The sequence below is a fragment of the Mytilus galloprovincialis genome, chromosome 1 (genome assembly GCF_965363235.1).
Source record: "Mytilus galloprovincialis chromosome 1, xbMytGall1.hap1.1, whole genome shotgun sequence".
NCBI classification, from domain to species: domain Eukaryota; kingdom Metazoa; phylum Mollusca; class Bivalvia; order Mytilida; family Mytilidae; genus Mytilus; species Mytilus galloprovincialis.
Window position 1 is genome coordinate 3,612,416 of NC_134838.1, and position 24,788 is coordinate 3,637,203.

Genomic DNA, 24,788 nt, shown 5'->3' on the forward strand with positions numbered 1-24,788 from the left:
TAGAACCTCTGCAACGACCAAAGACAACACAAGTTTCATTTCTAAAGCGACACAGTCAACAGACTGAAAGTATGAAAATTGAAAAAAAATACAGGCACTGGATAAAACGATACACTCAGTAATAGTTTACGGTTGATTTGATGTATATATATTCTTCTTTTTTAATATAATTTCTTTTGCAATCTATAAGACAAAGTTAACTCGTTTTACAGCCCATTAGCAATTGTTTGATAAGATTTGGTATATGTTTCTGTGTCCCCTCCCCGTAAAAAAAATAGGAAATAAACTTTTCTCTATAAGGAAAATGCATATGCTGATAATTGGGGGGAAAACCTTCTTAAATGCAAAGATTTAGTTTAGCTCTTCAACTGTTTCGGTTCTTATACATCTTTGGCTTTCAAATATCTGGCTTTATCATTCCTGATGAAGGTAAATTAAATACAGAAATGGTTTTGTTTGGTAGGAATTAGTTGACGGTAATAGATATCTTGCAAAATCACATGCTAGTGTAGTCAGAAGATTTATATCCGTTTTCTGATAACAAGGTAACAAACCACATTAAAACAATGCGGCATGCTTTTCATTCAATGACATTACTAATGAACTCAAACCATGTTAAACGAACACAACCACATGCGGATTCCGTCTGTCTTTTTAAGTTTCCATTCGGAAGCTTATTTTGCTACGTGCATTTTAACATTACTATCATGTGCTACTCGCATCTGTTACATAAACAATACAAAGAACGTTTTGTCAGTGCAATGGGCGTGCAATGTTTATATGACGTAAATTAAATTTAATGCAATGTGTAAAATGACAATGAATAAAACATTGCACCTAGATCGCACTTTTCTTGAACGATATGAAATGCAGTTTATCATGTTTATAGATAAGTAATAAGATATAACGTCCTCTATGTAGTTCGACAAATGAAATGATTTAATTTTTTTTTCAAATTGTATAACGTGTTTAACTAAACTATGTTGTAACTCTTTATTGTGTGTGGGAATTTTTTTTTAAAAGGTTCATTGTATGTTTCGGAGTTCATTGTTGAAACCATTTCACAGAAATAGAATACATTATTGTTTAGGTGCCATCTGAAGCCCGCCATTATTGCGGGATTATCTCGCAGCATTGAAGACCCAGTGGTAGCCTTATGCTATTTCCTGCTTCTTTTCGTTTGTATTATATATTCTATTTACTATGTGCAGTGAAGGTGATAATTGTGTTTAAAACTTTTTTGTATAAAGTATAACGTACAGTTACCCAAATTGCACATTTTTTGACAGTTTCTTCATCTACGTTTGTTTTATGCTATAGACAAAAGTTTCCATTCTGTGTCTTTTTTGTAGACATATTTTTATGCTATGTAGTTACATCAATTTGATTTTGAATCTATATTGAGTCATAGAAAGATTTTATTTTTCCAGTAAATGCTTCATCTGTTGATATATGTACTGTTAACGTTTTTTTTAAATGAAAGAAATTTTCCTGTGTTGAAAGACGTGTTTATCATGTAAGGTCGAATTATAAAATCACGAATAGTTAAGTCTTAAAGAAAACTAATACGATTTCCGCAGCTTCTTTTGTTGAATATACCTGTGCTATTTAAGTACTCGGTGCTATTTGAGGACTGTGACGTTAGAGTTAATAAATCCTTCTTAATTGAAATATCTTTTTATAATTGACTCTTTATTGGAGGTTTTGCCTTTATATGGGTATTTCATAACTTTCCATTAAAGCATTTACTCTGAAATATAAGGCTCCAATTGACAACGTCAGGGCAAAACAACAACAAAAACGTAGAACAGATAAGTCTACACAACACAACATTAAGTTTAGGTCAGTGTAAACACGGTAATTAACAAATATAAACAGCAAGACAAGATCTTAGTTAAGACTTATATCTACTTGGCAGCTTTATAGAGTTATGCCCCTTTGAAATAATTATAATATTGAACATTTTATTGTAAGTACCTTAAAGTCATCATTTCCTGTAGGATTTAAATCAGCTCTGATCAATTATTTTAACTCGATTCATGTCTTTTTGGAAATGATAACACCATGGAAAATTGTATTGTTAGTACTCTCTCGCCCACAACTGATGTAAGAATTTCCTGAAACTTATATCAAATATTTTTTAAGTCAGTCCCTGGACGACTTCGGTATTCAGCACAATATTTTCAGAGGGTAAGACCTTGAAATTAAGATTATTCTGTAATTTCAATATAACCGCATTTTGTTGATTACTCTGAAAAAGATGAACCAGTTTGGATATGTGCGTTTGCAACAAGTCCAATAAAAAATAGTGATATCTTTACAAATTGGAAAAATTATCTGCTTTTAATGTTCAGTAATAAAGTGATATCTCCACAAAATGGAATACAATATCTGCATTTAATGTTTGGTACCAATATAGAAATATTATGAATATGTTACAGGCAATTATAACAGTTGAATATTACAGATTACGTGGAATAATAAAACAGCTTATCAATTAATATAGGTGCATCAAGTAATATTAGTCTGATTTTAGCATCCAATGTGTTAATGCATCAGACACCACGCTATTGATTAAACTAGTAAATCTTCTTTTATAGTGCGGAATCTTTAAGATCTTTAGAAATAACATACTTCGATGAAACAAAACATAAATCTATCAAACACTTCAAAAAGCAAACTTGATCGTTGCATTGTGTTTCCATGCAGATTTTAAGTCCTCTTTTAAGTGTAAGGTAAATGAATGTGCAGGATAAATAACATCATTTATAGCTACCGAATGTTGTGTAATATAGAATTGAAACAAATATCACATATTAAACCGAGGTTTATGGTGATGTCTAAATGTCTATGTCTGATGTGTAACAAAATAAAAAGCTACAAATTAAAAGCTTTAAGCATGAGTAACATTGCGAGAGTTCCAATTGTAGAGCACACTCCGTTCTATTTCGTTTGTGTCGAGTGCTTGTTGTTTGAACTTTAGGTACAAGAGAAGTGTTTTTTTGGGACTTGTTTCTTTTCTTATTTTTCTAATGAAAATGGCATTTTACATGTTCTCTTTCGACCTATGATACTGAATGCCCCCTTGGACCCCTTTCTTCTTTAGAGAATTTGGCATAATTAACGGAATTATAAAACGTAAAATTTGAAACGTATATATTTTTTAGAGGTAAATAAGAAATACACAGAAACTTATACCATAAGTACGAACATTATCATATTGGTCTTTTTTAATATATTTTTTTTTTATTATTTCCCCATATATAACTGTCATAGGGAATGTGAATTTGCATTGCTGTTCGGCATGTCTTGGTGTTTTGTACATCCAACATTCTTGGATTTATTTTTTATTTTTCTGTTATGGTTTCGATTGGATAACGCTGTTATGTTTTATGGTTTGTAGTCTAAATAATTATAAAATTGCCTTTTCATACCATCATTGTATCGAAAAAAAAACCAACATTGGACGAATATTGTAAAATCATTATATACAGTTTGAGATTTCATGTTAGTTACGTAAGCGCGTCATTGTTTTTGATACCCTCTGGTCTTTGATGGAATATCAGACTTGGACTTCTCTTGAACTGAATTTTAATGTGCGTATTGTTATGCATTTACTTTTCTACATTGGCTAGAGGTATAGGGGGAGGGTTGAGATCTCATAAACATGTTTAACCCCGCCGAATTTTTGCGCCTGTCCCAAGTCAGGAGCATCTGGCCATTGATAGTCTTGTATTAATTTGAACTTTAGTTTCTTGTGTATAATTTGGAGTTTAGTCAATCTAATTAAAATATTGATCTCTGATTATGTTATACTACATATGAAGTATAACGTAATCAGAGATCAATATTTCAATTAGATTGGAGTTTAGTATGGCATTCATTATCACTGAACTAGTATATATATTTATATAGGGGCCAGCTGAAGGACGCATCCGGGTGCGGGAATTTCTCGCTACATTGAAGACCAATTGGTGACCTTCTGCTGTTGTCTGTTATATGGTCGGGTTGTTGTCTATTTGACACATTCTCCATTTCCATTCTCAATTTTATTGTTGTTGTTCTGCGATTTGCATGTTGTGTCGACTGTTTTACTATTTGATTGTGCGTTTCTCTGTTTTGGGAGATTTCGGGAGGTTTGACATGCCATTTAACCAGATTCAACACACCATTTTTTTCTTAAAATGTCCTATACCAAGTCAGGAATATGGCTGGTGTTATCAAATAGTAGTTTCTATGTGTGTTTGCGTTTGATTTTGTTTCATTGTTCCTTTGTTTTCCTCGTTTGTTGATGCGTTTATTTTCGATTTATGATTTTGAATGTCTCTGTTAATATAGATCTAACAATCATTGTTATACTGACATCAGCACTCCTTGTCATAGTAAGGAAATTACTACACAAGGTCAAGATGAAGCAATTATTTCGAATGCTGTCAGACAAAAATCCTAATTCGGTTCACCATTTTGAAATATGTTAAAAATAGCAAAATGACAACCGTTGGCCGTAATAATTCCAGTCGGTATTACAATGTATATCGTGTAGGACACTTAAAAAATTATTACGAGGGATGCTACTGGTGGAGTATATCATAAATCATTCATCAAGGACTCGTTGCCTTCCTGGTGTTTTGAAACTGTTCCATGATACCTTTTCTGTAGTCATGAACTCTACGTCGTTTAATTTTTGATACAAGCAGAACTTTAAAACTTATATTAGACGAAAATTGTTCACTTTCATCGTCTATTAATGTATATATTAGCAGATCTAGGGTTTCAATTAATACAGAATTTCTGTTTTGATTACTTAAACATTAGCGCTGAACTTTTTTTGACCACTTGTCTCCGAAGACGGTTTCTGGTTTGATTTAGAATTCTGCAAGTTTATTTTCTTTGGCTGGTATTACTTCAAAAAGAAAGATTTTCTAACCCAGAAATAGGTTTCCTTAGCCTTATTTGCATGACCTCGTCTGGCGTAAAAAAGCTTACTCATTTTATCTATGAGGAGTTATTGTTTTAATTGGGTAATTTAAGTTAAACGAATAACAGAAGATTTAAGTGTCAGAAACACAATGATAATACACAAATATATATATATCAATATATACACATATGGGCCTAAACGATTTAATGATAAAATAACACACTATCAATGAGCTCGTGTATTCATTGTTTCTTAAATGAGTCTATGTAATGACACAATTTTTTTTTTGTTTGTTCGGGAGTTCGTTGTTATGTTCGTGAGTTTTATTTCAGAACAATATAACAATGTGTAAGAAAAGTCAACATGAGTGTGTCTGCATCAGTCTAGTGTAAATGTTGGTCTTTTTTCATTCCTTGTTGACAAGTTTATCATCACTGACTCATGGCTGTTGTTTGCAGACACGTCTTCAGAAGTAGGCTTTGAATCAGAATTACAATGCTTGTCCAGCAATAAAGGATAAATTCCCGACTGAAGATCAGATGATGTTCTTGAATTTGATTTTCCTTTAATTTGATTACTACTGTTAAACAATGAACTCTTTCTAGTTGATGTTAGTGAGTAAGAATTTAGATAAATGTTGAAACAACATACTAACTCTCGATAAGCTTTTCTAAACTGAGAGTTCATAAGTCCGTATACCAAAGGATTCGCGGCACTTCCCAAATAGATTGAAATTTGACAAAACATATGATACTGTTTCGATAATACAATATTCCAGTCAATCATTCCAGTAACTGTACAAGGGAAATAAGAGAGGGAGAAAACAAGAAAAATTATCAACATCATTCGTGTCATGTGCATTTCTTTTGCATGATTATGTACATCTAGCGAGGACGGAATACGTCCAATTCCGCCGATGCGCTGGTGACTTTTTCTTGTTGCATGATATATCCGTGCGTAGTAGTACACTATAAGGAAACATGGGAGAACAGCGCGTACTACAAGTAAGAATATTTTAAATAATTGACTTCTGTGATCAAGTAGTAGGTTACACGTGACCATCATGGGAACATATCCAAATTGTCCCCATATACCAACCAATGCTGGAGTAAGGCACAGAGCTGGTACCAACCATGCCACCATCAACATCAAGATAATATTTCTACGTGTGTATAGCTGTTTGTATGCTCCTATATCTAATACCAATTTGTAGCGATTGAAGGCAATCAGTGTAAGGGTTATGATTGTTGTTCCTGAAAATAGAATATTAAAGTTGAAGAACATTTGCTTCCTGTAATACTGAATTGCTAATAAATAGGAATGAACAATTATGTAATCGATAAGATCTTCAATGAATTTGATGCACTTAATTCATAAAGAAAAATGTTCTATGGCAATAAGCATCAATTGTGGAGAGACAGTTGTTGCCATTTAAATTGGATTTTATTTTACACAGTATTCAACATATGAAAATTTTAGTACAATCATTTAAATTAACCTATGCATTGACGATAATTTACTACTTTGAATAATAAGTTTTATCTATCACAATATAATGAAATAAGAATAAAGGTCAATAAGAAATTCTACGGTCATCTTCTTTCCTGCATATATGCCAATAAATTGTTCATTTGTCTTTGCGTTAAGTGTTTTCCACCATAAATATATCTTCCATTTGTTACACATGTATGTATCATCGGATACCTATAATTAGCAAGACGAGTTTTTTTTTATTGGAATGAATGTAAAATTTTATTTGTTTTTAAATTTAATTTAATATTCATCTACTTACCAGTTAATGTATATCCCCAAAAGCCAACCAGTTTGCATAGAGTAGACGTTATGTACCAACCATCGGATATGTATGTGTAGATGTTAAAAGGTAACACACATCCCAAAAGTAAGAGATCGCAAACTGCTAAATTCATAACAAACACATTTGAAATTGTCTGTAACTTCTTTTCTTTCTTAATGGCTAGAATTACCATTATATTCCCTGAAATAATAAAGTTAAGATTATATGACATTGCATTAAAAGAATTTTGAATGTCAAAATCTTCAAAATGTTTTGTTTTAATTTCTCATGCTACTCGTTTTTGAAATAATACCAAGCATAACCAAACAGGTGGAGTAGAGATACTGGATATAAAAAAAGATACCGGAAACTAAATATATCTGACTTTCGTTTTTGACTAGTTTCTGAGCAAAGAAAGACCACGAAAGGTGAATGATATTAATAACAACAATAATGATAATTAAAAACCAATTGTTCAAAGAACAATTGAAGGTCTTTCCACAAGTAAAGGTCTATTTTATTATCAAAATATTAAAAATCAATCAAAAATGTCAGTTCCTATGGCTTTATAATGTATAAATATGAATTTAAAGCAAAGGTCAAAATCTAGAACGTGCAAATTACCTATGACCTTGACCTTAATTTCAAGGTCATAAACCAAGGATCTCAAATCAAAAGACCCTAGGTCTTTATTATGTATGGTTAATGAGTTATATCACTTTACTCATAATTCTAAATATAAGATGGGCGAAAACTCCTATTTATTGTTTACGCACCCTTTCAACCAAAATTTATAAGTAACGGCATGTCGCAACTAACAATTTAGTGAAAATAAGATGTTGATATGTTATAAGGTTTTGAAAATTAGTAAAAATAAGCCAAAATAAAAATTTAGAATATGACCTTGTTCTTTGACCTTGACCTAATTTTATTTTTTGGGGACCTAGGATCTCAAATCAAAAGACCCTAGGTCTCTATCACTTATGGTTAACCAGTTAGAAATGCAAATCACTTATATCAAATACATAAGGGGGAATAACTCTCATATGGAGTCTCCGGATATCTTCGGTCAAAACTAAACTCCAAATCCTGAAGATGTAACGAGCAATTTGGTAAAATAAATTTGTCGTAATCTTTTACGGTTGCAAAGAAGTAGTGGCCACAAGAAAAACAGTGTTTGGGGAGATAACTCTTACAACGCAAAGTATTTAGTTACGCGGTTGTCAGTTTAAAAACGTATAAACTATACGATATCATATTCCAAATATCTAAGCGACATCTTTTGAAACAACAAAATTACGCAAGAAAAAAATAAGGTGGAAGAAAAAAAAAAAAAAATTAAAAACCAATTGTTCATAGAACAATTGAAGGTCTTTCCACTAGAAAAGATCTATTTTGATATTGAAATATGAAAAACCAGTTTTAAATGTTAGTTCCTATGGTTTTATGATGTATTAATATCAATTTAAAGCAAAGGTCAAAATCTAGAACGTCCTATTAACCTATGACCTTGACCTCAATTTCAAGGTCACAAACCAATGATCTTAAATCAAAAGACCCTAGGTCTTTAATATGTTTGGATAAAGAGTAATATCACTTTACGGGTAAACCTAAATATAAGATGGGGAAAAACTCCCATTTATTGTCTGCGCACCCTTTCACCCAAAATATACAAGTAAGGACATGTCGCAACTAACAATTTATGAAAAATTATTTGTCGATATGTCATACGGTATTGAAAATCAGTGAAAATAAGCAAAAATCAAAATTTAGAACATGACCTTGACCTTTGACCTTGACCTCATTTTCATTTTTTTGGACCAAGGACCTCAAATCTGAAGACCCTAGGTCTCTATCACTTATGGTTTACCAGTTAGAAATGCATAATACTTATATCATTTACATAAGGGGAAATAACTCTCATATCGAGTCTCTGGAAAGCTTCGGTCCAAATAAATTGCCTAATCCTGAAGATGTAACGAGCAATTTGGTAAAATAAATTTGTCGTAATCTTTTACGGTTGCGAAGGAGTAGTGGCCACAAGAAAAACAGTGTTTGGGGAGATAACTCTTACAACGTAAAGTATTTTGTTACGCGGTTGAAAATTTTTAAAGCGTATAAACTATACGATATCATATTCCAAATATCTAAGCGACATCTTTTGAAACATCAACAATACGCAAGAAGAAAATTAGGCGGAAGAATAAAAAAAAAAATAATAATAATAATAATAATCAGAACAAAAGCAATAGGTCTTTCCACGGAAAGGTGGAAAGACCTAATAATAATAAAAAAACAATTGTTCAGAGAACAATTGAAGGTCTTTCCACTAGTAAAGATCTATTTTGATATTGAAATATGAAAAATCAGTTTAAAATGTTAGTTTCTATGGCTTTATGATGTATTAATATGAATTTTAAGCAAAGGTCAAAATCTAGAACGTCCTATTAAACTATGACCTTGACCTCAATTTCAAGGTCACAAACCAAGGACCTTTAATCAAAAGACCCTAGGTCTTTAATATGTTTTGTTAAAGAGTAATATCACTTTAAGCGTAAATCTAAATCTAAGATGGGCAAGAACTCCCATTTATTGTGTGCGCACCCTTTCAACCAAAATATACAAGTAAGGACATGTCGCAACTAACAATTTATGAAAAATTATTTGTCAATATGTCATACGGTATTTGAAAATCAGTGAAAATAAGCAAAAATCAAAATTTAGAACATGACCTTGACCTTTGACCTTGACCTCATTTTCATTTTTTTGGACCAAGGACCTTAAATCTGAAGACCCTAGGTCTCTATCACTTATGGTTTACCAGTTAGAAATGCATATCACTTGAATCAAATGAAAAAAGGTAAATAACTCTCATATGGAGTCTCCTAATAGCTTCAGTCCAATGAAGAGTCTTATCCTGAAGATGTAACGAGCAATTTGGTAAAATAAATTTGTCGTAATCTTTTACGGTTGCGAAGGAGTAGTGGCCACAAGGAAAACAGTGTTTGGGGAGATAACTCTTACAACGTAAAGTATTTTGTTACGCGGTTGTTAATTTTTAAAGCGAATAAACTATGTGATATCATATTCCAAATATGTAAGAGACATCTTATGAAACAACGATACTACACAAGAAAAAAAATTAAGCGGAAGAAAAAAAAAAAAAAAAATTAAAATAAAAACCAATTGTTCAGAGAACAATTGAAGGTCTTTCCACCAATAAGGATCTATTTTGATATGAAAATATTAAAATTCAGTTGAAAATGTCAGTTCCTATGGCTTAATGATGTATAAATATGAATTTTGAGCAAAGGTCGAAATCTAGAACGTCAAATTTACTGATGACCTTGACCTATATTTCAAGGTCATAAACCAGGGACCCCAAATAAAAAGACCCTAGGTCTGTAATATGTATAGTTAATGAGTTATATCACTTTACTTTTAATTCTTAATATAGGAGGGGCAAAAACTCCCATTTTATGTCTACACACCCTTTTAACCAAAATATATAAGTTACGACATGTCGCAACTAACAATTTAGTAAAAATAATTTGTCGGTATCTTATAAGGTTAATGAAAATTAGTGAAAATAGGCCAAAATCAAAATTTAGAATATGACCTTGACCTTTGACCTTTACCTAATTTTCATTTTTTTGGACCAATGATCTCAAAACAAAAGACCCTAGGTCTCTATCACTTATGGTTTTCCAGTTTAAAATACATTTCAAAATTTCAAATACAAAAGGGGAACTAACTCTCATATGGAGTCTCTATACGGCTTCGGTCAAAATAAAACAGAACATCCTGAGGATGTAACGAGCAATTTGGTAAAATAAATTTGTCGTAATCTTTTATGGTTGCGTAGGAGTAGTGGCCACAAGAAAAACAGTGTTTGGGGAGATAACTCTTACAACGTAAAGTATTTGGTTACGCAGTGGTCAGTTTTAAAAGTGCATACGCTTTACTATATCATATTCCAAATATATAAGCGACATCTTTTGAAATATCAATACTACGCAAGAAAAGAATTAGGCGGAAGAATAAAAAAAATAATAATAATAATAATAATCAAAAGAAATCCAATAGGTCTTTCCACGGAAAGGTGGAAAGACCTAATAATCAGAAGAAATCCAATAGGTCTTTCCACGGAAAGGTGGAAAGACCTAATAATAATTAAAAACCAATTGTTCAGAGAACAATTGAAGGTCTTTCCACCAGTAAGCATACTATTTTGATATGAAAATATTAAAAATGAAAATGTTAAAATCTGGTTTAATTGTCAATTTCAGCGTCAAATGACAGCTTATTGTACGCTGATTCCAAAAATATATGGTTTCTATACAAAAAGATATAAATAAGGGAGGAATTTTTTTTACTTCCGGTTCAAAATATGTTATTTTCGGTATTGTTTAAAAGTTTACTTGCCACTGATTCCAAAAATATATGGTCATTCATACTTTTACATTAATTCAGTACAAAAAATATCTACTTTCGGTTTACAAAAGGTCACTTCCGGTTGGCTTTTTGAAAGTCACATTGCTTGCAACCTAATGCAAAAAGTCCCATGCTTTATCATGTAAACATATGAGGTAAAAGCAAAGGTCAAAATCTAGAACGTTAAATTTACCTATAACCTTGAGATCAGTTTCAAGGTCATAAACCAAGAACCTATAATCAAAAGACTTTAGGCCTCTACTTTATATTGTTATTAAGTTATATTTCCATACGATTAATATTAGATATAAAAGGGGCGGAAACTTGCATCAAATGTCTAAGTACTCTTACATCTAAAATTTATGTGTTTGAGATGTTGCAACTAACAATTGTGTGAAAATATCTTGTCAATATCTTATATGATTTCTGATAAGAGATAACAATCAGAAATCTAAATTTTGAACATGACCTTCACCTTTGACCTAGACCTCATTTTCATTTTTTTGGACCAAGAACCTCAAATCTAAAGATCCTAGGCCTCTATCACTTATGGTTTTCCAGTTAAAAATACATTTTAAAATATCAAATACAAAAGAGGAAATAATTCTCATATGGATCTCATAATCCAAATATCTAGCGAAACAAAAAATCAGCAAAGAAAAAAAATTTGGCGGAAGAAAAAAAAATAAGAAGAAAACCAATAGGACTTTCCACAGAAAAGTGGAAAGACCTAATTAATAAACAGCTGCGCCATGAGTGCATGATACGCCCGTCGTCTTGTGTGAAAGTTTTATGCAATAATCATAAATAGTTTCTGAGAAAGTTTTAAGCAATAACCATATATTGTTTTTCAGATACGGAGGGACATATGAAACCCCCCTCTTTTTTTTCTTCAAATACCAAAAACTATTCAGACCTTTAGATTAATATAACAAAGAAGTGTGTAAAGTTTTAAGCAATAATCATAAATTGTTTTTGAGATACGGCTCGACATGTAAAAAAAACCCTCCCCCTTTTTTTACAAAATACTAAATAACTGAATTTTTTTTTTAAATCATCACCAAAAAGTATATAGATGTTTAGATTAATATAACAAAGAAGTGTGTAAAGTTTTAAGCAATAATCATAAATCGTTGTTGAGATACGGAGCGACATGTAAAAACCCCTCCCCCTTTTTTACAAAATACTCAATAACTCAAAAATGAAATTTTGAATCATCACCAAAAAGTATACACATCTTTAGATTAATATAACTAAGAATTGTGTAAAGTTTTAAGCAATAATCAAAAATCGGTTTTCATATACGGTGCGACATGTGAAAAAAAACACACCCCTGTTTTAGTTACAAAGTGCCGTACCTCAAAAAGTTTTAATCTTATTTTCACCAAAAGGTATACAGATCATTTGACCATCATAAGAAACAACTATAATAAGTTTCATGAAATTTGGATAAGTCGTTCTCAAGTTACGGTGCGACATGTTTACGCCTGACAGACGGACAGACGTATAGACGGACAGACGGACGGACACCGGACATTTGTATAACATAATACGTCCCGTCAAAATTTTGACAGGCGTATAAAAACCATTTTACAAAATGCCTCATGCGATTTTACTTTGAAAAAAAACTTAACTTGAAGTTCAAAACGACAAAGCAGATGCTTTGTTAAAAATTTTCACAGTTTGAAAATTGGTTTTATTAAACTATTAATAATTCAAATAAACTTTTCTATTTGATTGACGAGATCTCTAACAAATATGTCGTATGTTCTTTTGCAAATCATCGTGTTAAATGATTTGATATTCCCAGAAGCACTACGACTCATTTATTCATGAAACATTTGGTTTTTATAATAACCTACATTTTTTAATAAAGTAATGTTAGCTTGTAATTTGTTAATACAGAGACTTTTTGAATAATTCCAAATCAATATATTCCTGTATGTCTAGATAATTTGTTTCCGTTCAAGGAATTATTACATATACATCAAAATGTTTTTATGGTGTACTAACTACATTTTGGTCGAAATATAAAACGTGCCGTCATGATGTATTATTTACAAACTATTTTATCGACTGTAACAACTTCAAACGACAGCACATACATCTCGTCATTACTTGGTCCTCATCATGGATTTTAACATCAATTAATTAATAATTTATCAGTTAAATTAAATATTCCAGTTTTATTTATCTTTAAAATACATCATGCACATGGTATATATAATATATGATGAAATATATGATGAAAATTTTCATTAAGTGATAATGCAAATATATTATTTATAAACTATTTCATCAACTGTAACAACTTCAAACAACCTAACATGCATCTCGTCATTACTTGGTCTTCATCATTGATTTCAACATTTTATTAGTTCAATTAAATATTCCAATAAAGTATTATCTTTAAAATACATGGTATAATATATGCTAAAAATATCATTCAGTGCAAACTATAGGTGTAATATAAAGAGCTAGTGTGTAAAAAAGTATAAAAGACTAAATATACCATTAAGTATTATAGATATAATAAATTCGCCTATAATCAAACATAACTTTTTGTATTATTACAGTATAAACATAAAAATAAAAATAATTAAATTCAGAGAGGCATCTTTAATCTTTTTTACATTTTTTTTCAAATCAACTTGGATTTTCATCAAACTATGCAGCTATCTTAGATATATATTAAGCTTACTGAATCCCCGGTCATTATGTAGTTTGGTGTATTGCTGTCAAATTTAAGAATTAAATTAATCTAGGTAAAAAAAGGCTAGGATTTGGAATTTCGGACAAATAAAAGCAACAGTAGTATACCGCTGTTCAAAACTAATAAATCAATGGACAAAAAACAAAATCGGGGTAACAAACTAAAACTGAGGGAAACGCATTAAATATAAGAGGAGAACAAAGACACAACATAAAAATGTAACACACACAGAAACGGACTAAGCATGAGACAAAATCCTATGAGAATTAAAAACCAATTGTTCACAGAACAATTGAAAGTCTTCCCACATCAAAGAAATTTTGATAAGATAGTTTCTTCATACTGATGCGATAAATAATGGTTTAATTATATTGATGAGTGATAAAAAGGAGATAAAATGCTACATCCGGTGAAATGAATGTCACTTCCGGTCTCATATGATAGCTTCTTTTACACTGATTCCAAAAATATATAGTTTCTATATACTTTTGTATGCAGAATGGGAGATAATTGGCCACTTCCGGTTTGTTGGAAGTCATTTTTAGTCTTCAGTAATCAGTTAATATATCTATATGACAAAATATATGGATTCTGAGTACTTTTATATGAAAAATTTGCAAAAAAGGCTATTTCCGGTTTTCTCAAGGTCACTTCCGGTAATCATTTTTCAATTTCATATGTCACCTAACCTTTGTACAAGGTCAAATGGCTTTATAATGAAGTTAGTTGAAGTTATATTCAAATAACCTCATATCAAGACATTTCAGGGGCACTAACTCCTATAAGATGCCATTAAATTGTATAAGACTAAATGTAGCATATCTTCATTACAATAAAGCAGACATATTGCACTTGTTCTTTTATATGTATCTTTCAAAGTGTCTGAGAAAATGCAAAAACAAGCAAAAGTCACAATTGAGAACTTGACCTTGACCTTTGACCTTGACCTCATTTTCTAAGTTAGGACATAGGGCCCTAAATAAAAATATCTCAGGCTTATACGGTTAACGGTTGATGAGTTGAAAGCACATACCGACAAATTTATTGTGTAGGGGTAGATAACTCCTATAAAATATCATCGAATTGCTTCGATCCAAATTAGCCAAAAATTCCTGAGGATGTAACGAACAATTTGTAAAAAAAACTTCGTCGCTATCTTTTTTTGTTACGAAGGAGATGCACACACATGATAAACAGTGAATAGGGAGATAACTCTTACAAAGAAAATGGTTTGCCTTAGCAGGGTAAAATTTAAAAGCGCATAAACTATACAATACCATATGAGATATATCTAAGCGACATATTGCGAAACAAACATTTATCGCAAGAACAAAATTTGGCGGAAAAAAAAATAATCAGAAGAAAAACAATAAGTCTTTCCACAGAAAAGTGGAAAGACTTAATAATCAGAAGAAAAACAATAAGTCTTTCCACAGAAAAGTGGAAAGACTTAATAACAAATATAACATCAAAACCAAATACATGAATTTGGGATAGATAATTACCGTGACACGTCTTATAGTAATGTGAATTCACACTAAAAAAAAAAGAGTAAAACAAACGACACAACGGAAACATAACGTTACAATGTAACACACACAGAAACGAACTATAATATAACAATGGCCATATTCCTGACTTGGTACAGGACATTTTGTCAAAATAGAGATAGTACAATTTTTTTTTTTTTTTTTTCAAAATAGAGATAGTACAATTTAAAATTTTAAATAACTTTTTCGAAACAACTTGGATTTATGCAGCTGTCTTAGATACATATGAAACTTACTTAATCTCCGGTCATTGTGTAGTTTGGTGTATCGCTGTCAAGTTTAAGAATTAAATTAATCTAGGTAAAAAACTCTGAATTCTGAAGATGTAACGAGCAATTTGGTAAAATAAATTTGTCGTAATCTTTTATAGTTGTGAAGGAGTAGTGGCCACAAGAAAAACAGTGTTCGGGGAGATAACTCTTACAACGTAAAGTATTTGGTTACGCCTTTGTTCATTTTTAAAGCGTATAAACTATACGATATCATATTCCAAATATCTAAACAACATCTTTTGAAACAACAACAATACCCAAGAAAAAAATTAGGCGGAAGAAAAAAAAAATAATAATAATAATCAAAAACCAATTGTTCGGAGAACAATTGAAGGTCTTTCCACCATTAACATGATTATTCCACCATTAACATGATTAAAGATTTATTTTGATATAAAATATGAAAAATCAGTTTAAAATGTTAGTTCTTATGGCTTTATGATATATTAATATGAATTTGAAGCAAAGGTCAAAATCTAAAACGTCCAATAAGCCTATGACCTTGACCTAGATTTCAAGGTCACAAACAAAGGACCTCAAATCAAAAGACCCTAGGTCGTTAATATGTATGGTTAATGAGTTATATCACTTTACGCGTTATTCTAAATAAAGGATGGGTGAAAATTCCCATTAATTGTCTACATACTAGTTCAACCAAAATATATAAGTAACGAAATGTCGCAACTAACAATTTAGTAAAAATAATTTGTCGATATATTATACAGTGTTTGAAATTAAGCCAAAATAAGCCAAAATCAAAATTTGGAATATGACCTTGACCTTTGACCTTGACCTAATTTTCATTTTTTTAAACCAAGGATCTCAAATCAAAAAACCATAAGTCTCTATCACTTATGGTTTACCAGTTAGAAACGCATTTCAGTTATATCAAATACATAAGGGGGAATAACTCTCATATGGAGTCTCCGGATAGCTTCGATCAAAATTAAACTCCGAATCCTGAAGATGTAACGAGCAATTTGAAAAAATAAATTTGTGGTAATCTTGTATGGTTGCAAAGGAGTAATGGCCACAAGAAAAACAGTGTTAGGGGAGATAACTCTTACAACGTAAAGTATTTGGTTACGCCTTTGTCAATTTTTAAAGCGTATAAACTATACGATATCATATTCCAAATATCTAAGCGACATCTTTTGAAACATCAACAATACGCAAGAAAAAAATTAGGCGGAAGAAAAAAAAATAAATAATAATAATAATTAAAAAACAATTGTTCAGAGAACAATTGAAGGTCTTTCCACTAGTAAAGATTTATTTTGATTAAAATATTAAACATCAGTTTAAAATGTTAGTTCCTATGGCTTTATGATGTATTAATATGTATTTGAAGCAAAGGTCAAAATCTAGAACGTCCAATTAGCCTATGACCTTGACCTAAATTTCAAGGTCACAAACAAAGGACCTAAAATCAAAAGATCTTAGGTCTTTAATATGTATGGTTAATGAGTTATATCATTATACGCGTAATTCTAAATAAAGGATGGGTGAAAATTCCCATTAATTGTCTACGTACCTGTTCAACCAAAATATATAAGTAACGACATGTCGCAACTAACAATTTAGAAAAAATAATTTGTCGATATGTTATACAGTGTTTGAAAATAGCCAAAATAAGCCAAAATTAAAAATTTAGAATATGACCTTGACCTTTGACCTTGACCTTATTTTAATTTTTTTGGACCAAGGATCTCAAATCAAAAGACCTTAGGTCTCTATCACTTATGGTTTACCAGTTAGAAATGTAAATCACTTATATCAAATACATAAGGGGGAATAACTCTCATATGGAGTCTCTGGATAGCTTCGGTCAAAACTAAACTCCTAATCCTGAAGATGTAACGAGCAATTTGGTAAAATAAATTTGTCGTAATCTTTTATGGTTGCAAAGGAGTAGTGGCCACAAGAAAAACAGTGTTGGGGAGATAACTCTTACAACGTAAAGCATTTGGTTACGCCTTTGTCAACATTGCTGCAAGTTTTGTTAATCTAAAATCGATTTTACATATATCCCTATTGGTCAATCAATTTTTCCCAAATTAAGTTAAGAGGGGGGGGGGGCGGGGATCAGTGAAAAAACTATGTGAATAAGGTTTTTTTATCCTTCATTGAACTTTTGATGTCGTCCCTAAATGAACAGAGCTAAGCGATTTTAGAAATGTATATTGGGTAGCCAACAGAACATCAACATAAAAGTAAATAAATATATAAACTAAAGAAAAACAATTGCTTGTTTTAATTATCTAATTAGGATTGCCATGATAATTGTTTTTGTTTGTGAAGAAATCATAAATCATTGTCACTGTTGAATTTAGGGAACATAATAAACAGCAATTCGTAAACATCATGTGTAGATGACAATTCGATTGAACAATACCATTTCAACTGCTGCTTATCATGTCTTACGGTCGATTTAATGATAGATATAACAAATGAATATGTTGTGGGTGTTTTTGTAATACGGAATTATAGATTTTTACAAAACCTTAAATATTGTACTTATATAATAACTTTCCAATTTGGTAATAAAAACCTTGTATTTAGCTTGCAGGAAAATACTCTGATTTTTGAATGATAGTGTCTTGCTTTATCGATTTTTAAACATAGGTTAAAAATAATACTTTGTAATAACTGGTCTACAAATGTATTATCCACGCACTTTATTTAAATTTAAATGAATTTCGAGCCCACGCTTTACACATGTTACACTCGTTTCCTTTTTCGTGCTGATATACTGTAAACTAGTAATCTGCAATACAACAACTTAAACATGATCTACGTAAATTGGATTCTACTATATAAGATATTCCATTCTTTATGATTTCTACTGCAACTAAGAAGACACATGTTTTTTGAAACACAAACACGCATATCAAGCATCAATTATGTATGGAACTTATGCGTTATGTCGCAAGAAAACATATCACAAACAAAAACCAATGTTTAGTAATGGGAACTGATGTGGAGGATGTTCTTAATTTTCATCGGAAATTATACTGATATATAAAGTGTCTGATATTCCTGAAAATCCTAGACCATCTATAAATATTGCGTATAATTTCAAACTAATTTCTTCTGACAGATTAATACAGCTCGATTAATATCCAACAGAACACCACTTCATGTGATAATTTTTTTGCCATTTATGCTTTTTAATTGATAGGCAACAGTGATGGGTAGAGATATATGTAATCTTAATGTCTAATTGATACTAGTAATCTGCATTTTTTTAAGCATTAGATATCCACTGAAGGCACAGCAGGACTTCCACTTTTGAAATTACACATAAATCACCACAGGTAGTGTTTCCTTTTTAGATAAAGTAATGCCATTGACAATTAATTTCTGTCGAGGAGTATTAGCAGGCATGGATGTTTACTGAACGATGGTATATATCATGTATATGTCACATCTGGTTATGAAACAATTGAAGAAAAGAGGACGAGATGGGATTGTAGATACGACAAGTTTAAAAACTTGAATATACGCGACTGTTGTTGATGTGCATGATAACTAATTCCATTACAAACCAAATTGATAAAAAAAAAACCAGAAAAAAACCTGTTTTTTGTTTAATTGAAATTGAAAAAAACTATTAAATGTGTAAATCATAATTATATCAGATATCGCAGTATATACTTGATGTAACTGTATGACGAACGAATAGATAAATAGGCATGCTAGCCGAACAAAAGATAATCATAACACTTGTTTTCGCATGCGAAATAAACTCTATATAAGATTTTTTTTTGTGATTTTTTTTGAGTGACAGGTTAACACAAACATACCTGGAAGTGAAATTTAGAAGAAAAAAAAAGTGTTTTCGTCTTTGAGAAGGTTTTGTATGAATTCACCTTTATACGAGTACAAAATACATTCGTAGGCCTATCAGGAGCTGTGCACAATACGTATCAATTTAAATAACAACTGTGGTGACATATCAATCTATAAAATTCAACAAATATGTGTTATCTAGCATTTTAATTGCTATGATCTTCATGTGCATGACCTTAAACAAGAAATTTGTATTAACGATTCCCATTTTGTGGAGAAAGCTCTGTTTAATGAAATGATATATTCGATATCACAACATGGTAATAATAGTACTAGTGAAACGGGTTTAGGGGGGGGGGGTCGAAGGTTATGATATTACTGCCAAATAGCAAGAGTGTGATGACATTTTTTTTGCAGTATATCTTAAGAATTTCTAAGAATCTACTTCTTATTGACGCCAGTCGTTGAAGAAACCTACACATTTGTAATTTAAGATAAATTATCCACAACCTCAGAAAATATAAGAAACCCGTGTGCTCAATGTACCTCGTATATTTATTATTTTTTTTACAAGAGCGAATATAATACACGTACATGAGTATGTGTACACCACAACTCAAAATCAATCTTTTGAGAATCATAACCTTTAATGACGCTAATAAGGCTTACGTAAAACCTAGACATATAAGTCATTGTAGTTTATAGTTATTTTTCAAAACAACAAGTGGTGTTGAAGGCGAAAACAATCAAAAATTACTGTAAACATCATGTGCAAGTGACAGATCATTAATGTATAGCACTAAAGAACTAGAGGCTCTCAAGAGCCTGTATCGCTCACCTGATTCTACTTGGGTTTTTGAAATCATATAAAAAATTATAAAATTTGGCTAAAAGTTACAACACTTGGCCAGCACCTCATAAGGAAAGGAACATTCATGCTATGTTTGATTTTATTCAATTCAGTGGTTCTTTAGAAGAAGGCTTTTATATGCATTTCCCATAGGGTCCTATGTTAAACTAAGTTCCCCCACTGGCGGCCATCTTGGATGTTGCAATGACGACAAAGTAAAACACTTGGTCAGTATCTCATTAAGAACATTCATGCTTTGTTTGGTTTCATTCCATATAGTGTTTCACTAAAAGAAGTCATTTGTATGCATTTCCCATAGGGTCCTATGTTAAACTAAGTCCCCAAGATGGCGGCCATCTTGGATGTTGGATCGGCTACAAAGTAACAACACTTGGTCAACACCTCATAAGGAACATTCATGCCATGTTTGGTTTCATTCCATTCAGTGGTTCTCTAAAAGAAGACATTTGGATATATTTCCCATAGGGTCCAATGTTAAACTAAGTCCCCTGCTGGCGGCCATCTTGGATGATGGATCGGCTACAAAGTAACAACACTTGGTCAGCATCTCATAAGGAACATTCATGCCATGTTTGGTTCCATTCCATTCAGTGGTTCTCTTAAAAAAGACATTTGTATATATTTCCCATAGGGTCCTATGTTAAACTAAGTTCCCCGCTGGCGGCCATCTTGGATGATGGATCGGCTACAAAGTAACAACACTTGGTCAGCACCTCATAAGGAACATTCATGCCATGTTTGGTTTCATTCCATTCAGTGCTTCTCTAAAAGAAGTCATTTGTATGCATTTCCCATAGGGTCCTTTGTTAAAATAAGTCCCTCGCTGGCGGCCATCTTGGATGATGGATCGGCTACAAAGTAACAACACTTGGTCAGCACCTCATAAGGAACATTCATGCCATGTTTGGTTTCATTCCATTCAGTGGTTTTCTAGAAGAAGTTCAAAATGTAAAAAGTTAACGACGACCACGACGACGGACCACGGACGACGGACGACGGACGCCGAGTGATGAGAAAAGCTCACTTGGCTTTTCGGGCCAGGTGAGCTAAAAAAAAGAAATCAAACAGAAATATGATATAAAGATTAAAATAATTACACAATGTTGACTGCTGCAGCCCTATTTTTGACATTTTTACCTATTATGTCTGTTTATTTTTGTTCACACAGCGTTGTCTATATAATGGAATTTGATACAACTGTCATACGAGTGAGAGGTAGCTAGCTATAAAACCAGGTTTAATCCACCATTTTCTACATAAGAAAATGCATGTTTTAAGTCAATTATGACAGTTGTGTTAACCATTCGTCTGATGTGTTTGAGTTTTTGATTTTGCCATTTCATTAGGGACGTGATTTTACTTTTTATTGCGAATCTAGTATCGATAAGAAGTAAAATCACAAAAATACTGAACTCCAAGGAAAATTCCAAAAGGAAAGTCCCCAATCAAATGGCAAAATAAAAAGTTCAAACATATCAAACGAATGGATAACAACTGTCATATTCCTGACTTGGTACAGGCATTTTACCAATGTTTATCAATTGAAGAATAAGATAAAATTCGATAACTGTTGACATGAATACATTTTGTTTATAACCCCTTCCAGGGAGATGTTCTCTTACTTTTCTTGTTCGTCCTGAAGTCTGTCCATAACTCATTTCTGTCACCTGGGTCGATGCCACTGCCGGTCGAATTTTTATTCCTCGAGGGTATCACTTGACCAGAAGTCAGCACTTCTATGTTGACATGAGTTATTGATATGGTCATAATTATAATTTAACTGCTTACAAAACTTAGATTTTTGTTGAAATACTAAGGCTTTTCTACCTCAGGAATAGATTACCTTGGCTGTATTTGGCAAAACGTTTAGGAATTTTTGCTCCTCAATGCTTCTCAACTTCGTACTTTATTTGACTTTATTAACATTTTTTAGTCGAGCGTCACTGGGGAGTCTTTTGTAGACGAAACGCGTATCTGGCTCAAATAAAAAAAATCAATCCTGGTTTCTATGATGAGTTTCTTTACAAGCAGCGACAAGTCAAAGTTATTTTTTTCATCGGGGAACACATCTTCTTTATATCATTGAAACAAATCATGTATACAATTGATATTATTCACATATTTCGTATTATCTTCAAGCCATATCTTCTAGATATATGTGACATCTAGCGTCGTCACTAATGATTATAATCAAAAGTTGAAAGGAAAATGTAGCAATACATATGCTACAAGGGAGAACAAAACTAGCCTATGAATACTTGAGCAAAATAACATGAATATCATATTCTTCCAATACAGATATTCTTTGGACTTGCAGTCAGTCATTATGTCCTTTCAGTAATTATTATAACAGAAGTTAAATGAGAATACCTGTGCATCCAACAGCAATAACAAGTCCTACAAGAGTTACTGCCAGAAGTACCCATGCATCCTCACTGACGAGAACCTCGAATGTTTTGTAACTTGGTCTTGCTTCTGCGAGGTTTATATCAATTTGCAAAGGCTTCATGTTCAAAGGTCCGCAATCTGTATCAGTATCTGAAAAAGACAAAAGTGAGATAACATTTAATTTTATTTTATACGCATTTATTTTAGTAAGCTACTGTCATTTTTAATCCTGGTATCTACAATGAGTTAATTTCCACTAGAGGATCAGTTATTAGTTTAATATGAGTCACCAGAAAGTGGATTGACTCTAAGAACTGTGAAAAAACTCTCTGAAAGATACATTGTCGAAAAAATAAATCAAAGCTATTGACAGTATGATAATATAATTTTCAGAAATAAAATAAATTCTCAACAAATAACACTGATTTTCAAACATCATGATGTCAGCTAGCACATGAATGACATGTTTAATCAACGAACGCATATTAATTTTCACATGAACACTATATAACACATTAAAACATGTATCATACGAAACTCATTAGATTATTGTGTTCTATGAATTGACAAGTTCCATTTAAGTTTTAGTCATCTGTTTTGTAATATTCATCTATTTTGTTTTAGGTCTATCGATGGAATTTTATTTTGTCTTTGTGCTGAATGACTTTTAACTTCTGAAATGAACTATATGATCTCTGGCTAGCGTTAGTTAAATATCGCCTCTATTAGTACTGTTTAACTAGCTCTTTAACTCTAATTCGGTTTATACACATTCCTGGCTAGCAATTCTAAGACTTTGATATGATTTCTGATAAAGATTAACGCACAGAAAGGCGCATCGGACGCATGCTATTTATAACGTGTTGTTTTAATTATTTAAAGATTATTTAGAAAAAAATTAAACTAATTTCTTGTGACAAATTGTTTTCAAAGTATACCATCACTTCTTTTAATTTATTGTGCTCGCATTTTTTTTAATTGATATAAAACAGCAATGGAGAATGATGCATCCTTTTTGAAATAGAGTAAATATTGTCTTGGCACAGCAATTATTGAAAGAAATCAAATGATAAAGGAAAACGTTCATAAGCTTTTATACTGTACTATGCGGTACGGATTTTGCTCAATGATGAAGCCGTACGAAATTTACATACTTTATTGGAGGTTCATCTCATTAGAAATCATATCCTTTTATTTTCATAACGGAGGCATCGTATAGGTATAGCTCAAATGATAAAATAAGAAAAGATAGAAAAGTACGAGGATGACCTCAATTTGAACTTTATACATAGAGCCTTATCAAGTAAAACAGAAAAATAATGATGGTTTTAGGCTTAGAAGTAACCATCGTCGTAAATTTCCTCAAACCTCTCTTAATATTGGCTAAAGTAGACATTAGTAACAGAAGTCAATATTTTAGGCGTCTTATTCCATGTTTCAGCGTTTGTTCCGTAATGGAGCTGTTATCTAGATATACATTTCAAGTATTCCGAAGTTAACATACACATTTAAGACTGCGACCAAAAAGGCAAATTCTCTTTCGATGTAAAATAAGATTTGATCATTTGAAATCATCGTCAACTTTGAATTCAATTCCAAAAATGAAAGCCAAGATAAGTAGTCCATTCAAAGACATACTGAGATAAATTTCTTGGCATAAATTTGTTCTGTCATGAGACACATATAGACAGATATTAAAAGTCAGTTTTAAACCCTGCTATGAAAATTAAGAACAACTGATAAATAATAATATATTAATTCACGTAGACAAGCTAGTACAGCGATTCATTATGTCATGCAATAGCAGAGATCTCATATCAATTTGATGACATATATAGACACTGTTAAAAACTACACAATATCTTCTGAAAGTGTTACTGTTTTTGAAAAAAAAAAAAACAAAATAGAAAAAATGAAACGTACCCTGTTTTATGAAAACCAATTGCACTTTTGTGATGGAACAAGAGAAAAGACAAAATATATATCTGTGTATTCTGTGTATGAATGAGATGTAGTCGTCTCATTTTTTCGGGGCTAAACCAACTCAGATAT

At 31.6% G+C, this 24,788-nt stretch overlaps 1 protein-coding gene across 1 annotated transcript in view; it reads right to left on the minus strand.

Annotated features, from left to right (window-relative positions):
- Positions 1-5,110: 5,110 nt before the first annotated feature.
- Positions 5,111-24,788, minus strand: part of LOC143063254 (G-protein coupled receptor moody-like) — a 31,956-nt gene continuing 12,278 nt past the window's right edge. Inside the window, exons 2-4 of the mRNA XM_076235290.1 lie at positions 22,719-22,886; positions 6,714-6,917; positions 5,111-6,174 (exon numbers count right to left, since the gene is read on the minus strand). Coding sequence (XP_076091405.1) covers positions 5,300-6,174; positions 6,714-6,917; positions 22,719-22,857 — 1,218 coding nt within the window. The 5' untranslated portion in view covers positions 22,858-22,886 and the 3' untranslated portion in view covers positions 5,111-5,299. The remainder of the gene's footprint in view (positions 6,175-6,713; positions 6,918-22,718; positions 22,887-24,788) is intronic.